At 39.0% G+C, this 15890-nt stretch overlaps 1 protein-coding gene across 1 annotated transcript in view; it reads left to right on the top strand.

The window, feature by feature from the left end:
- Window positions 1-15890, top strand: part of LOC149150402 (ABC transporter F family member 3-like) — a 189169-nt gene that overhangs the window by 29420 nt on the left and 143859 nt on the right. The window contains exon 5 of the mRNA XM_089438047.1: window positions 7681-7763. Coding sequence (XP_089294173.1) covers window positions 7681-7763 — 83 coding nt within the window. The remainder of the gene's footprint in view (window positions 1-7680; window positions 7764-15890) is intronic.

A 15890-nucleotide genomic window follows, 5' to 3' on the forward strand; every position in this document is an offset into this window, starting at 1 on the left:
CAATGGACATCTTCATATTCGAAGTATTTTGAATATTCTACTGCATATATGATCTTTGTTCGTTATAGTCTACAGGATTAAACATGGGGCATATGGGAGCGTAGAGAGGTACAAGGCCAAGTTTGTGGCCAAAGGCTTCTCTTAGGTTGAGGGCATAGACTATGACGAAACATTCGCTCCATTTGACCGCTACTTGTCCATTAGGACTATTATTTTATTGGCAACACAGATGGGGTGGAAAATCCACAAGATGGACGTTAAGACAACCTTTCTCAATGGAGTTGTTGAGGAGGAAATTTACATTGAACAACTAGAGGGGTTTGAGACACATAGCAGGGAGTCGCACGTTTGTAGGCTCAATTGAGCTCTTTTTGGGCTCAAGCAAGCCCCAAGGGCATGGTATTCGCGCGTATATAATTATCTTCTTGGATTGGGCTTCACCATGAGTGACGCTGACCCTAACTTGTACTTTATTGTGGTTGGGGGGAAGCCTCTCATTCTTGTACTGTACGTTGATGATCTCATCTTAACAAGGGATGAGAAGCTCATTAGGGAATGCAAGATTGATCTTGCATCAGAGTTCGACATGAAGGATATAGGGCTGATGCACTATTTCCTTGGACTGGAGGTTTGGCAGGGTGATGGGCATATTTTCTTGGGACAGGGCGAGTATTCTGAAGAGGTTTAGGATGTAATATTGCAGGCCCATGGCCACTCCTCTAGTGACAAATTAGAGGAAGATAGATGCTAGCAGAGCAGAACGTGTAGATGCTACACTCTACATGCAATTGTTAGGGTCATTGGTGTATTTGGTGAACACACGACCAAACATTTATTATGCAGTAAACCAACTCCGTCAGTTTATGGTAGAGCCCACGAGAGTGCATTCGGTAGTTGCTAAGCATGTTTGAGGTATCTCAGGGGCACAATTAACTTGGGGCTGTTGTACATGAGAGTTGTACATGAGAGTAGATAAAGTGACACTATTAGGCTTTGCAGATGCAGATTGGGCAGGGAGTTCAAGAGACATAAAGAACAGTTTAGGTTGCACATTTAGTGTGCGGTCAACAACTGTTTCCTGGTTCAACAAGAAATAAAGATTAGTAGCACTGAGCTCAGCAGAGGCGGAATACATGTTTGTCAGTATGGCAACTTGTGAAGCCATCTCGCTGAGAAAGCTACTTGCAAGGCTTTTTAGTCAGAAGTTGGAGCCAATGGTCATTCATCGTGATAATCAGATCTAAATCAAGCTCTTTGACAATCGAATGTTTCATGACAGGTCCAAGCACATTGATATTAGGTACCATCATCTCAAAGATTGTGTGCAGAAGGGGAAGATCCAACTTCAATATGTCCCTACAACAGAGCAGACAACAGATATATTGACTAAGGCTTTGCCAAAGGGAAATCTTGTGTTTCACAAAGATAAGCTGGGTATTGTGGAGAACCACTTCCTCTCTAAGAGAGAGTGTTGAAGTTAGAGAGAAAGTGGTCTAGCTAAATTTATAGATGCAATAAATTTGGCAGGGGACCCACTAGAATGTGAAAAATCGGTTACCCGATTCCTACTAAAACAAACTGATTATATTTCACCTACTTGTTAAATTAAGTGAACAAATTACTTGCAGTTTTCTACAACAAATACTGAAATACATACACTACAGCCTACACCAAAATAAAAGTGCAAAGACTAAATACAACACAGGAGAGAAATAAACATCACACAACTGCACAGTTATTTTTGGACAAATGTCCCAGGAAAGACCCAATGCTTGAAAACTGGTGCAAAAGTTGAGGGTTTTATTATTATGCAGTAGTAATTCTGAATACAATCTCTGGATGCCCTGCTAATTCTAAATACAATCCAATACGGAGAATATTACTGACAGAGAGATGAGTGAGATTACCTCACACTATCATTGGCAATCCTGGCTGATCCAACCACTGAATGGCCAGCCCCTTTTTGCCTCTGTGCAGTCTCTACAAAATCAATTTGTAGGCCCTGCGTCACAGCTACTGGGTCTGCGTCACTCCTCCTGGCTGATCAATTTGCTTCTGAGACTTCGTCTTTTGCCCTTCCGGTCTCACACCTTGACCTCTGGCTCTGGAAATCAATTCTCCAGCAATTTATGGATTCCCTCTGGGTTTTTGCGCTGCCTCTGCGTGTCCCTGCGTCAGCCTCTTTAGCTTTGCGCTGCCTCTGTTGGATCTCTCTCTGCCTTCTCTGCTGAGTATTCCCGGATCAGGAGAAATCTCCAACTGGAACTATCCCTGCCCTCACTGTAAGAAATCACTTCAAATTCTCTTCCCGGCAACTACTGTGCTTTAGAAATTTGATCTTCTGATCTCCCACTCAATGTGTTTTCCAAATGCCCATGAGACCTCCTCTTATAATCCTTCTGTTGAGAACCAACGACCCAGATTAGATTCTAATCAATGGCTCAGATCATTTTGGCTTGATCCTCGTCTTCTTCTAGAAGTTTCATCCACATCTAGATTAATACCCTTTAATTATTTTAATTTCCTAAGTTTAGACTTAGGCACCCATTAAAAATAATTAATTATTTTAATAAAATTGTCTTCGGGTGGAATTTCCCAAAATGATTTCTGGGTATTATGGAATACATGTGTCCAAGCCTCCTTGCAAATTTTGAGGCTAAGAGCACATCCGATGCTACTAGAAATCAACACTCCCTCTTAGCAAGGAATGTGCTCTAGTAATGCAACCTGTTGAAGCATCACTTTGATTCTGTGACATCTCCCTCTGTGCTGCTGATGTCTGACGCCACTGTCCATCAACTACTGCACAAATGTTGCATCTGTACTACTACTGGCCCTGCCATTGCCAACTCTGCATCTGTACTGCAACTCCCTCTCAAATTCTGCATCTGTGCTGCTGTTGGCACTGCCATTGCCAACATTGCATCTGCACTGCAACCTTCTCCAACTGCTGCTGCTACTGCATCAACAACGGAAAAGCATCCAAAATTACTGAATTGGTGTTCAACATGATGCATCTTGTTGCTGGAGTTCTGATTGCTGCTAGTCTCTACACTGACCCTCTAAAGCCTTTGCGCTGCTGCTGACTTTGCTCTGTGTTAATTGCACTGCTGCCAACTCTAGCACTGCGCTGCTCAGTCTCTGGCCCTCCTAGCTACTACAACTGCCACTCCGACACTCCTCTGCATTAATTGATCCGTTCCATCGTGTTACTTATGATCTGGGCTCCCGTAGCAAGGTATTGATCCAAGAGGTGGACTCCTTAAGGACCTTGCCCATTTGCAGTTCTTTCGAACTACAACTCTATATCACCCCACCTCTGGGCGATCATGGCAAACTCCTCCTCCTCAATTTTTGCGGATGCAGCCTTCAGATCATGCTTCTCGTCCTTGTCCTTCTTCTTTAGAGGACATTGTGTAGTGTAATGACCAAGTTTGCCACATCGGAAGCACTTGATCTTCGAAACATCTTTTTTCTTCTTCCACTGCTCTTGCTGCCCCGTAGATGCAAGGGCTGCATTTTCAACCTCCTCCTTTGGCTTCGTCCCATTGCTGTTGCTACTACTGTCAAGCTCGCACTTGACTAAGTCCCTCCTCATCTCTTCTTGTTGAAGAGAAGCCCACATTCCTTCCCGGTCTAGCAATTTCTCCCTGCCCAGGATCCTTGGACAAATACTTGCCACTCTTCTGAAATTGAATTCAGGTCCAGCCTCACCATCTCGGTAGGTTGAGGTGTTGACCCCACAACTGCCGACTCATCACGGGTCCCCTGAAGCTTTGCAAGGAATGGATTAATGCGTAACCCCTTATTCATCTGCGTGGATCTCATCTTCTGCTCTAAGTACATCTTCCCTTGTTTGGAAGATCCTTGATATAGCGTGGACAAGGCATCCCACATCTCCTTGGCAGTCCCTTTGCCTAAGATGTGACAAATTACATGATCCTTCACTCTGTCGAGGATAATCCACTTGGCCTTCACCATCTCTTCCTTGTACTTTTTTAGCGGATCTAGATCCATGGGCTCAACTACCACATTGTCGTCGTAGATCTTGAGAAAATGTTCATCCAAAAGGCATGACATCCTTGGCTTCCAGATCACATGTTGGATATACCATCCAACCGATCTCGATCTCGCAATCCAGTGGCTGCCATCTCTGCCAATCGAAAAAGTCGAATGATGTCCTCTCTCCTCTGCATTGCCACTGGGCTAGCCTACACACTCCCTGCTCGAATCAGTAGATCTGCTGCCCCTTACTGCTGCTCAACAATTGAGAATTCAAATTCCCTGGCTAGGAATTCTCTGAGGAAGAAATTCCCTTAAGTGTCTCTCTCTCCCACAGTTAGTTGAAAATGGGCCGTGATATTAGATAGATGGTATTAATAAAACCCATGGTATTGATCCATGGTATTGCATGTATGAGTCATATATAAAGGATAGAGACTCCCTGCGAGGAGCATCGTGTCTTATTTTTGTATTGAGCTCTGCTCTATTGGAGGTTGCCCCCTCGAAGAGGGCAGTGAACATTGCTTTCTGAATAATAAAATATTTGCTGTTGTCTCTCACTATTCTATGTTCTGGGTATCTTTTTTCGCATATTCTGTATTTGGGTATCTTTTGCAGGTTAAGAGCATAACAAAAGAAGTTTTTGACATTTTCCCACAAAAGAAAAAAATAACGCTACAAGATGTTACTTTGAAGCCAGATTCAGTGATGCCAGAAGACATACAAGAAATCTCAAAAGTAATTTTTCAAGAAAGTAAAAAGGCAATACAAAATATGCAAAAGGAAGTTGACAAAATCACCGCTGACAAGAATATGGAAGTTTCTCAACTTAAAGACCATAGTGAAAAATTACTAATGCAAATTAAGAAGCTTAAGAAGGATAAGAAGTTGTTGGAAAACAAGGCGCAACAACTTGTTGAAAAAGAAGTGTCAGAATTTTCAAATGTAGAAATTCAAGTTGAAGAAAAAACGAACATTGATCTAGTGAATATGACAACTCGAGAAGCCAAGTCAGTTGAAGAAGCGACACACTTAGATGTTGCAGTTTAGATGATAAACATCCCAAGTGAAGGTTCTGTAACCAACTCAACAAGCATAGTACCAGAAGGAAATCAAAAAATTTCCACACACCTAATAAGGGAAAGTCAAACCAAAAAAGTTCCATATCGACATCCAAATCATGAAGTAGACAACTCAACGAAGTTATGTATCAGGACTAGTCAGAACAGAAACAACAAACTGATGTTCCAAAGAATATTGATGTAACCTCAATCCAGTCCTATGATGACAATTCGTTACGAAATTCCAGTGATCAGAATATTCCGCAGAAGATTAATCTAGGATGGTTTGATCCCTTCTCAATGCGACAATTTTGTTTGTCACTTAGAAGATCATATCAACTTGTATCAACGAAGATGACAGTGCCGAGACGAAAAGACATTCAAAACCAAAAAAGAGATCAAGCCTTTTGCATCAACAAGCTTTGAGGACAAAGCTTTTTTGAGGAGGAAGGCAATGTTACAAATAAATATATATAAATAATATAAATATAAATATAAATAATGAGGGTAATTGTAATAACGATTAGTTAATTAGTAATTAATATTGAAGAGGCATGTTTAAATGGGACATGACTCTCCATGAGGAGGCATTTGCCTAATATATAAGCAGGCCCCTCACTCTCATTGTATCATCATCTTATTCATACTTTCTAATATATATTCTGGTATCTCAATGGATTATATTCCAAGTTTTCTGGAGTATTTAACCTGAGAACGAACTTTGTTCGCTTCAGGCTCTCCCTTACACGATTTTCTGTTGTCGCAGACCCTATTCTCTCTACTGGGGGCCTTGATACCAAGTCATGAAATGAGCTCAATCCCGAAATGCCAAAACCCTAGAGAGGGTTGAAACAAAGATATGTAATCAAACACGAGCACAATATTATATTAGAAAAATACTTGTGCAAGTTACAACAAGATTCACCTCTCTTATATAGAGTTTGAGAGGTGATATATGTCCAAAACCTAAAATGCTAATAATAACAGGAAACCCTATCTTATAGCCTGAGTCACTAAGTTGACTTTATTACTCATGTAATCATTATATTCTAACACATATAAGAATTACGAAACAGTTACTCTGTTGAAATATGCAGTGTGCACCATATCACTGTCTGGACCAATTATTTATGCTAAACTATCTTATAATAATCACTGGAGTAGCCAAATTAGGTCAAGTGAAAAACAACTGGACTGAGGTTGCCAACTTTTTCCTTGATTGAATAAAGTTACCTATGTTGGTCTTGTAGTCAACAGGTATTGTTTTGTTCTTATTTTAACCTAGTTTAAAGCTAAAATATAAAAATGTGCCAAAATGTATTTCTAAACCATTACCCTAAGGTCAATTCACATTTTTCTTCCGTGCCGTGAATGTTCAACAATAATGATACGCCAAAAAACCCAGAATGACTCATTGTTCCTGCCCTTGTTTATGAATTAAATAATCATGTCTATGGAGTATCTGATGTCAGAGGCGTAGGTGATTCAGGTATGAACTTTTGAAACATTGTGAGCTTATTATGATTCTATATTTTGTTTGGGAGAATTTTTTTATTGGTATATTTTGTTTTCCTGTTACAGTCCTTCCAATAACACGTTTTCTGAATTTTTGGTCGTACCTTATTTTCAATTTCTCTAGAACATGCTACCCTGATGCCTACATATACCTATAGGAAAAAAATATTCTAAATCTTAGAGTTATGCATGATCCTTTGTTGGCATTTGGTGTCTAATATCCAACATTATAAAATTCAGAGCTAGCAACAAGAAAGCATTCTTTTAATTGCATTTACATTCCCTCTGATTTAAATACTCATTTTTTGGTGTCATCTATACATGCTTATCCGAATACTTGTTCCTTTAATCCCCTGACTGGCCCTCGCATGGTTAGTTGCTACCATAAATTAACTTGTTACTGCATTTTTTGTCCAGTTTCCCCCTTCTGCTACTGAACTGTGTGGTTCTCCATAGTTCAGACATGTTCCTCCCTTTCCTGCTTCACCCCACCATTACTCCCATCCTTCAGAGACTGTATACTAGGGCACCTTACCATTTTTTTTCAAGATCTGCACAAATCTAATGCTATAGTGCGGACATATTGTGTCTGTCATTCTTCGGGCATTTGCCACCTCCCATTCCAATACTTTTAAACTATCCAATCACCATTACTGCCAGTTTGGAGAGTTGTACCACACCCAGAGACAGACTTAAACAGCTGCTACGGCAAAGGGGATTTGCCAGCTCATCTTTCATATCACTCACTCGATACTCATGATAGTCAGGTTCCTTTTCATTAAACTTTCTGGGTCGTTTTGAATATTTTTCCAACAATAGTTAGCAAAGTAGGAGATGCAGGAAATCCTGTTTGCCCGACACAAATCATGTGGTTCATCAGCCACTTAAAATTCTTCATGTTACAAATGACGTTTTGTAGCATCATCCCAGATATGAAGATGTTTCTCTAATTTTTGTATAGCTAATACATTTTTGTACCATTTTTTTACAGCAACATTTTAAAGTTTTTCTGGGTGTGTATTTACCTATATTTATTTGGTTTTCCTAACTTGTTACAGTAATGTTTGACTAGTTTGCTTTGAATTTATTTGTTTGGATGTAGTGATGCATCATTTGGATACCCAGGGGGACCTCTATTGTTCAAGAACCTGAATTTTGGTATAGATCTTGACAGTCGTCTATCGAGTAAGCAGCTCTAATCTATGGTTGAACTGCTGTGTGAGTTAAAAGAGGTTAATAAGGTAAAAGTAAGGGGAAAATAAAAACTGGTCATGGCCATATATTTTATTGCCTATAAAAAAATTCTCATTTCTTAGATTAAAAGGTAAAAGGTACATATAAAGGTGAGCATCGGGCATCCACATACATCTGGAGATCCAAGAAGTCATGATTGTATATAATAGGACATAGAAAGTGCCAGCTTAGTTATGATTTGGATGTGGTTGAGTTGAGATGTAAACGAAAAGTGTGCTGTGATTGCTTCTGAAAATCATGCCTATTGAAAATGTTGGTTTTAAAATTAGGCAATTTTTTTTGTTTCCTGAATTTTAAGTTGGAGTGATTACAATTATTATACAACAATGTTTACTTACTTGAAAGTTGATAGTGACGTAGTCTCTGTTGATTTTTATAGTGCAATTAAGACAAGCACAAATTTTCTGACAGATAACTACTTCCAATGATACAGTTACTTCTTTAACACATTTCAGATCATAAAGCAATGATACAGTTACTTCTTTAACACATTTCAGATCATAAAGCAATTACACTCCAGAAAATTTCAACCATAAATTTAGTAGGGCAGTAGAGATCAAATAAAATAAAGATGGGCAAGAGGAATAAAGTTTACCCTGCGAAAATCTCAAAACCAGGGGAAAACCCAACAACTTTTTCTTAGGAGAAATTGTCCAATTCAGTCAATTGTACATCTGAATTCCCAAACAAAATATCATTTCATTGTCCAAACCAAATTCCAAATCAAACCAGTTAAAAGAGAGAGAAAGTCAACGCTCTGCTCACAAGTCAAATCTGGTTGAAGAAGCTGAAATTCGGCCTGCTGCTCCACAGAAAAGTTCGGTCAAACTGCTCAGTTTGACCTGTGGTCAAAGACAGCTAATAGGTGTGGTCAACATCCAGTATTTTGCCTTAAAATATTTGGTCAACATCAGGTCAAAGATGCCCATAATATTTGTCCACCATTCAGTCAAAGATTTCAAGTCAAAGCAGCCAGAATATGCCAAGGTCAACGCTGGTCAAAGACAGTCTAACTTCGCTGGTGAAAGAGTCTTCTCCTCTTCGCATGTGTGAGCAGAAATCTTCTTGTTGCAGGTGATCTGGGTTATGTTGATGATGCCAAATGTGGAGGACGAGCTCTCAATATATATGAGTTTGATCAAAGTGGAATTAACCCATGGGTCAAACTTCTTCATGTGGTGGGGCCGACCTATCCAACATGGAGCTTACATGAACCATATAAAAAAGAATAATTTTCTTTTTGACTTCATCAAATACTGACTACAGCTACATATTTTCAACAGTCCCTCTTAGCCAGGGAGCTATTTCTACTTGACTTACACAGATATACATATGATGAATAAAATTTCTCCATTCCAACAAAAGGTTGAAAGCATCAACATCGAATAGAGGAGCTAGTCTCCCACTAGTCCTCGGGTCACCAACTCAACAAGTCGTCACTTGGAGGCATGCCAGGAACCCCACTGGACTCATGGTGAACCCAGGGTCCATTTACCATTCCTACATGTCGTCACATGTTATGAATGGTAAGTGCCTGCCTGATGCTATGAGGCACAAGCTCAACCCACTAGCCAAACCCTATGTTACCGGATCTGGCAGGTAGAGGGCCATGATCCATGGATCTGATCCGGATCCGCTTGGAAACGTGTGAAATACGACAAGGTGGCTGTTCTTCATTTTATGGAAATGGAAATCTTCTCCTGAAACGGATCTCGAGATTGTATGCCAGAACCGCCAAAATGAAACAGAAAAACACTTTAGGTTTGACTTGCGGTTTTAACTTTTAGGTTAAACAGTGTAAAGTTGGCCCTCTTTGTTGTCGGCAACACCATTCTTTATAAGTCTCGAACAGAGCAGCCGCAAAAGTTAAAACAGTCGAATGTTTTTATATTGCATTGTTCTTTGAATCTTGACCATTCCAAACACCGTGACCCAGCCGCAGGGATTATATATTGTTCTGCGACCATTCAGCAGTGGGTAGACAACGACGCAGACAGCGAAAACAATTTCCAAACAATGTAGGCAGTCACGTCAGACAGCGCAATGACCATTCGGCACTATAGACTATCCCTGTTCCTGTTCCATTTGGCAGTGGGCACAAGCTTGTTGGCATCACCAACTTAGACGGCTAGCCAGGTAAAAAAATTCACGATATCTGTGTCAATAAATATTATGGAAATCTCTATGGATAAATGGCTATATATATTATATACGCTATATATAATATGTTCATAACAAAACATTATATATGCTATATACGCTATCCAAATATAATATATAAGCTATATACGCTACGGATTTGTTATGAACAATATATTATATACGTTATCCGAAATACGCTATATATATTATATATTATGCTATTTAGTAGTGTATATAATATCGTTGAAATATCGACGATTTTCGTACATATCGCGATATTTTTGGCTTCCGAAAATATCGCGATATTTCCGAGATATCGGCGATATATCAACAAAATATTGCACGACGATGCAAAAGATCGCCCAGAGACAGTGAAAAAATTCCGTGCGGCTATAAAAGTCCGATTTTGTTTTTTTTTCAATCACTTTCATTTTTGATTGCTGGAGAAGGAAGGGGAGAGCTATGTGCTTGCTGACAAGGAGGGTTTGAGCGTTGAATAGCTATTATCACTACCAATAACGAAGATTTTGTTGATCTAAGCTTGAAGAACAGTGAGACAATTTCATTTCTTCCATTAACAGGTATGTTCAAATAAACCCCTATGTTAATGAATTTTTTGTTAGTTTTAGGATTGTTCTTGCTTGCCTATTTGCCTACAATCATTTTGCTTGTTTTTTTTTCCATTTGAAAAGATTTTCATGCCCATGAGCAAATGCAAGGGTTTTAACTTTTCTCCATATTTGGAGAGCAAACTCCATTTTTTTTTTAAACTTTCAAATACACCCTCTTATTGTCATTTATGGTTTTTCATTGAATTCACATTGCAAAATTGCAAATAATGTAGCAAAAAAACTGTTTTGTAAAATGATGTGGTTATTACTTATTAAGTTATTAATTCCATTTTTTTTTGGTGCCCTAGGTTTGAGTTAGCCCACTACAAAATTCAAATATGCCAAAAGCCTTGGACCCTTTTTGGGAGTATGGGAACCCTGATGGTGGGACAAATCAGGCATATCTTACATGCAAATTGTGTGGGACTAGGATGACAGGAGGGGTTACATGACTGAAATACCATTTGGCTAGATTCAATGGACATGATGTTGGGATTTGTAAAGTTTCTAGTCCGGAGCTTGTACAAAAAGCTCTTGAGGCAATTGATGAAAAAGACAAAAAGAAGGAAGAGATAGAAAGAAACAAGGTTGAACGTGCAGGTAGATCTTTCGGGAGATCTTCTCCTGATTTTGATGTTGAGGGTAGTGGGAGGGGCTCCACAGCTGGCACATCATCACCCGCTACTGCTAGTGCGAGGTCATCATTTTTTGTTCCAGGAACAGGACATGGATCACAACTTGGCATAAAATCGCTTGTTAAAAAAAAGGAGAAGCAAGAAGCAGATAGAGTCATGGGGAGGTGTATTTTTTGGAGCGACTTACCTCTCAGCATCACCAAAACCAATCCATTTTGGCAGCCAATGTGTGATGCTATCGCTGTTGTGCGCCCAAGGTACAAAAGTGCTACATATGAGGAGTTGCGGGGGCCAATTCTTCAAGCAGAAAAGAAGGACATCGACTCTAGATTGGCGGAGTTGAAAAAGACATGGGAAGTTACTGGATGCACAGTGATGTTTGATGGTTGGACAGATAGGAAGGGTAGGACCCTTCTAAATTTTTTGGTACATTGTCCTAAAGGTACCATGTTTATTAAATCGTTGGATGCATCAAAACATATCAAAGATGCAACAACGATATGTGAGTTGTTAGATGGGTTCATTAAGGAGATTGATGTGTAGAATGTGGTGCAAGTCATAACAGACAATGCAGCTAATTATGTCTCTGCTGGCAAGATGCCTATGGAGAGGTATCGCACATTGTTCTGGACTCCGTGTGCAGCACATTGTCTCGATTTGTTGCTTGAGGATATGGGGAAACTCTCCCTCATCAAGGAGGCGGTTGATATGGCTAGGAGCGTCCCCAAGTTTATTTATAACCATGCTTTTGTTCTTAGCCTCATGAGGAGGTTCACTAGAAACAAGGAGTTGCGGCGTCCTGCGATCACACATTTTGCCACAAACTTTATTACTCTTCAGTCTTTGCTTCGATGTCAATTCGAGTTGAAGCAAATGTTTGTGTCTGATGACTGGCGTAATTGTAGATACAACAAGAGACAGGACGGGAAAGCCATTGCAAAAATGGTGTACTCTGAGACGTTTTGGCGTGGAGTAGAAGAAGCATGCTCAGTTAGTGAACCTATAGTAAAGGTTCTCAGATTGGTAGATGGGGAGAAGCCTGCAATGGCTTATTTGTATGAGGGCATGGATAGGGCCAAGGAGGCCATTCGTTCTTATTATGCAGACAAGGGTTCTGTTGGCCTTGATAAGCAGATGATGTTATGGGATGTGATTGATAGTCGGTGGATAGGGATGCTTCATCGACCCATTCATGCAGCAACACTCTTCCTCAACCCCGCATTTTCATACAAATGCGGCTTTGATTTTGATGGCGAGGTGATGGAAGGGCTCCATGCCTGTATCCATATGATGGTACCTGATCTTGAGCTTCGTAGCAAAATCAATCGTGAGATACAATATTATCGGGATTGTGTTGGCCTCTTTGGCTTTGATGATGCTATTAGGGAAAGGACCCTCTTCATGCCACGTAAGTGACAAGTCATCACTCATTAGAAATTCGAATTTTCAATTTAGAATTTCCTTACTCATAATTCTATTTTTTTTTAAATTCAATTATGTAACTTTTATTTGAAAGTTTAATTATGCTTTAAGTTTTTGAATTTTTTATTTCATTATTTTGTTCTAGATATTTGGTGGCGAAGCTATGGTGCAAGGGCACCAAATTTGCAGAAATTGGCCATACGAATCCTGAGTCAAACATGTAGCTCTTCAGGGTGTGAGCGCAATGGGAGTGTATTTGAGAAAATACACGCAAAAAAGTGCAATAGGTATAACTTTGAGCTCCAGCCTTCCGTTGAGCAATTACACTTATTGTAATTTATGACCTTCAAGTGTCAAGTGTCAAGAGTCAAGACTCATTAGTTTTTTTGACACTCTTATAGGTTGGAGTCCGCAGGCCTCAATGATTTAGTGTATGTGCATTACAACATCTGACTTCGAGTGAGGCAAATAGAATCACCAATGGATCCAAATGCCATTTCCTTAGACAATATTGATGTATTGTCTCAGTGGAGGGTGGAGTTTGAAGAGCCCATCTTGGAGGAGTCACCTTCATGGTTAGAGCCAGATGATCCATTAGAACAGGCGTAGCAAGAGGAGGACTCCTCGGAGGAGCAGCAGCACTCGGAGGAGGAGCAGGAGGAGGAGGAGGAGGACACTGTGGGAGCATCAACATCAACACCATCTGCTACAGACATAGGAGATCACAACCCCATACCTAGCACTCATTATTTGACATTAGGTGCAGGGCCTTCTACTACTAGGGGTAGGCCTGGCAAACAACCCATTATTTTTCCCGTAAAAGGGGGAGAGGGCAGTGATTTCAGATAGATAGCTACTAGTTTTGTTTGTTATGCTACATATAACTCATGATGATGAGATACTTTTATATATGTGATGTTATTTTGTATTGGTTCTCCACATTTGAGTCCTTGATTGGACAATTATTAGGGATCAGCAGGATTTGGTATCACATTTGATATATCATTTCTATTTGACATCATATATATCAGTGCTTTCTTCATATTTATGTGCCAATGTGTTTATTTCATGTTGTTATTGCTTTATATGTTCAAAAATCTGAAAAAAATGAATATATTATGCATTTTTTATGCTTGTTGATATTTGCAGATATTTTCGCTGATATTGCTGATAAGATATTTTCTTGTAGAGTTGAGGCTTCTGTGATCCATATCAAGTTTACGAGAGATTTTTCGGCGAAAATCACATGAGAAACCATTTGTCGACGCGTTTCGAACCAACCAGTGTGGTTCATCGTCAGGACAAATTGAAGAAACAGATCCAGCGTAGCATGTTAAATACTCTGAGCAGAGCCTCCAACGGTTAACAAGACCAACGGCCAACGCGGATATTTTGCCGGTACCGATATTTTCAACACTGGTATTTAGTATTTAATATTTATATATACACTGTATCTCTATTGAGCATATGGAAATCTCAAATCTCTAGTGAGCGTATATATTATTATTTATATAATTTAATAATTATTATTATAAATATAATTATATTATCTAATGGTTATTATAAATATAATTGTCATTTTTTAATTTATATTGGTAGTATTTATATTTTAATATTCAACCATTCAGATTTTAATATTTTATTATGATGTATTTTAATTGTGTATTTAGATTTATATTTATTTTATTATGAAGTGTTAGAAAATTTCAAAATTATTTGTTAAATTTTAATGTATTTCATTTTTTTATTTTTATCATTATGTATTTTAATTTTTAATTGTATATTGATAATATATTATAATTTGAATTTTATATGCAGTTAGGTAACCTATAGTCTATAGACCATTATCATTATGGAACCATCACAACATGAGCAGAGTGAAGGGGAAATCATCAAAACAGACCCAAAATCTCCTCTATGGCAATATGTGGAGATTATTGGAAAAAATCCTGGAGGTGTTTCATTTAAATGGAAATGCAATGAATGCCAAGATATCAAAAATGGTTCATATACTAGAGTGAAGGCCCATCTCACTGGTCAAATTAACACGGGGGTGCAAGTATGTTCCGGGCCAAAAGATGCAAATGGAAAACCTGGCAAAGGTTTGAGTTCTGGAAAAATGAAATTCTATGCATCTTTGCAAGAAACTGCTGATAGGAAGCTTGCTAAGGGAAAACACCCTGTGCAAAGCTCTACAACTAGGCCTCCATTGCCATCTAGGCCTGCTGCCACTCTAGGCCCTCTTGAAGCAGCGTTCAATAATCAAGGTAGAGACATAGCCGATGAACATGTAGCTCGTTGCATCTATGCAAATGGGCTAGCATTCAATTTGGTGCGTTCCCCTTATTGGCAACAAATGATTAAGGCTGTTAATGAAGCACCAAAAGGGTACAAAAGCCCTGGATATGAAAAGGTCCGCACTACTTTGTTAGCATCAGAGAGACAATCCGTGGATAGACAACTACAGGCAATCCAGGATACATGGGCAGAAACAGGTGTGTCCATCATTTCTGATGGATGGAGAGACCAAAGAAACTGTCTATTAATTAATGTTGTTGTAGTATGCCCCTAAGGGGCAATGTTTTTGAAGGTTGTTGATTGTAGTGGAATAGAGAAAGATGCATCTTTCATATCCACAATTCTTATTGATGCAATAGAAATTGTGGGGCCACATAATGTTGTCCAAGTCATTACAGACAACGCAAAAGTTTGTAAAACTGCAGGTTTGATTGTGGAGGGTCGATATGATCACATATTTTGGATTCCATGTGCAGTACATTCATTGAACCTTATGCTTGCCAAGATTGGTGAGATTGAATGGATTAATGAAATATATGTAGCATCAAAAGAAATCCAAATGTTCATAACAAATCATTCAATGTCCCAAGCCATTTATCGGGGTTTTGCAAAGTTGGAGCTACTGAAGGTACTTTTAAGTTTTTTTTAATCAATATTATTTGTATTGGAAATTCTTATTTTTAATTACAAATTTATATATGGTTTCTCATTTGAGATTTGACTTTTTGAAACTTGTAGGTTGCTGAAACTCGTTTTGCCTCCCACACTCTTGTCATAAAGAGACTTGTGGAGGTGAGACAAGCATTACAAGCAATGGTCATTGACCCTCTTTGGGAATTATGGAAGACTTCCACTTCTGATAGAGGGCAAAAAAATCAAGTCCATCATTCTTGATGATGCATGATTGGACAAGGTCCAATACCTTCTACGGTTCACTGAACCAATTTTGA

This window comes from Pinus tabuliformis, chromosome 9 (genome assembly GCF_031772625.1).
Source record: "Pinus tabuliformis cultivar Carrire ecotype Pingquan chromosome 9, CPIR1, whole genome shotgun sequence".
In the NCBI taxonomy this organism is placed as follows: domain Eukaryota; kingdom Viridiplantae; phylum Streptophyta; class Pinopsida; order Pinales; family Pinaceae; genus Pinus; species Pinus tabuliformis.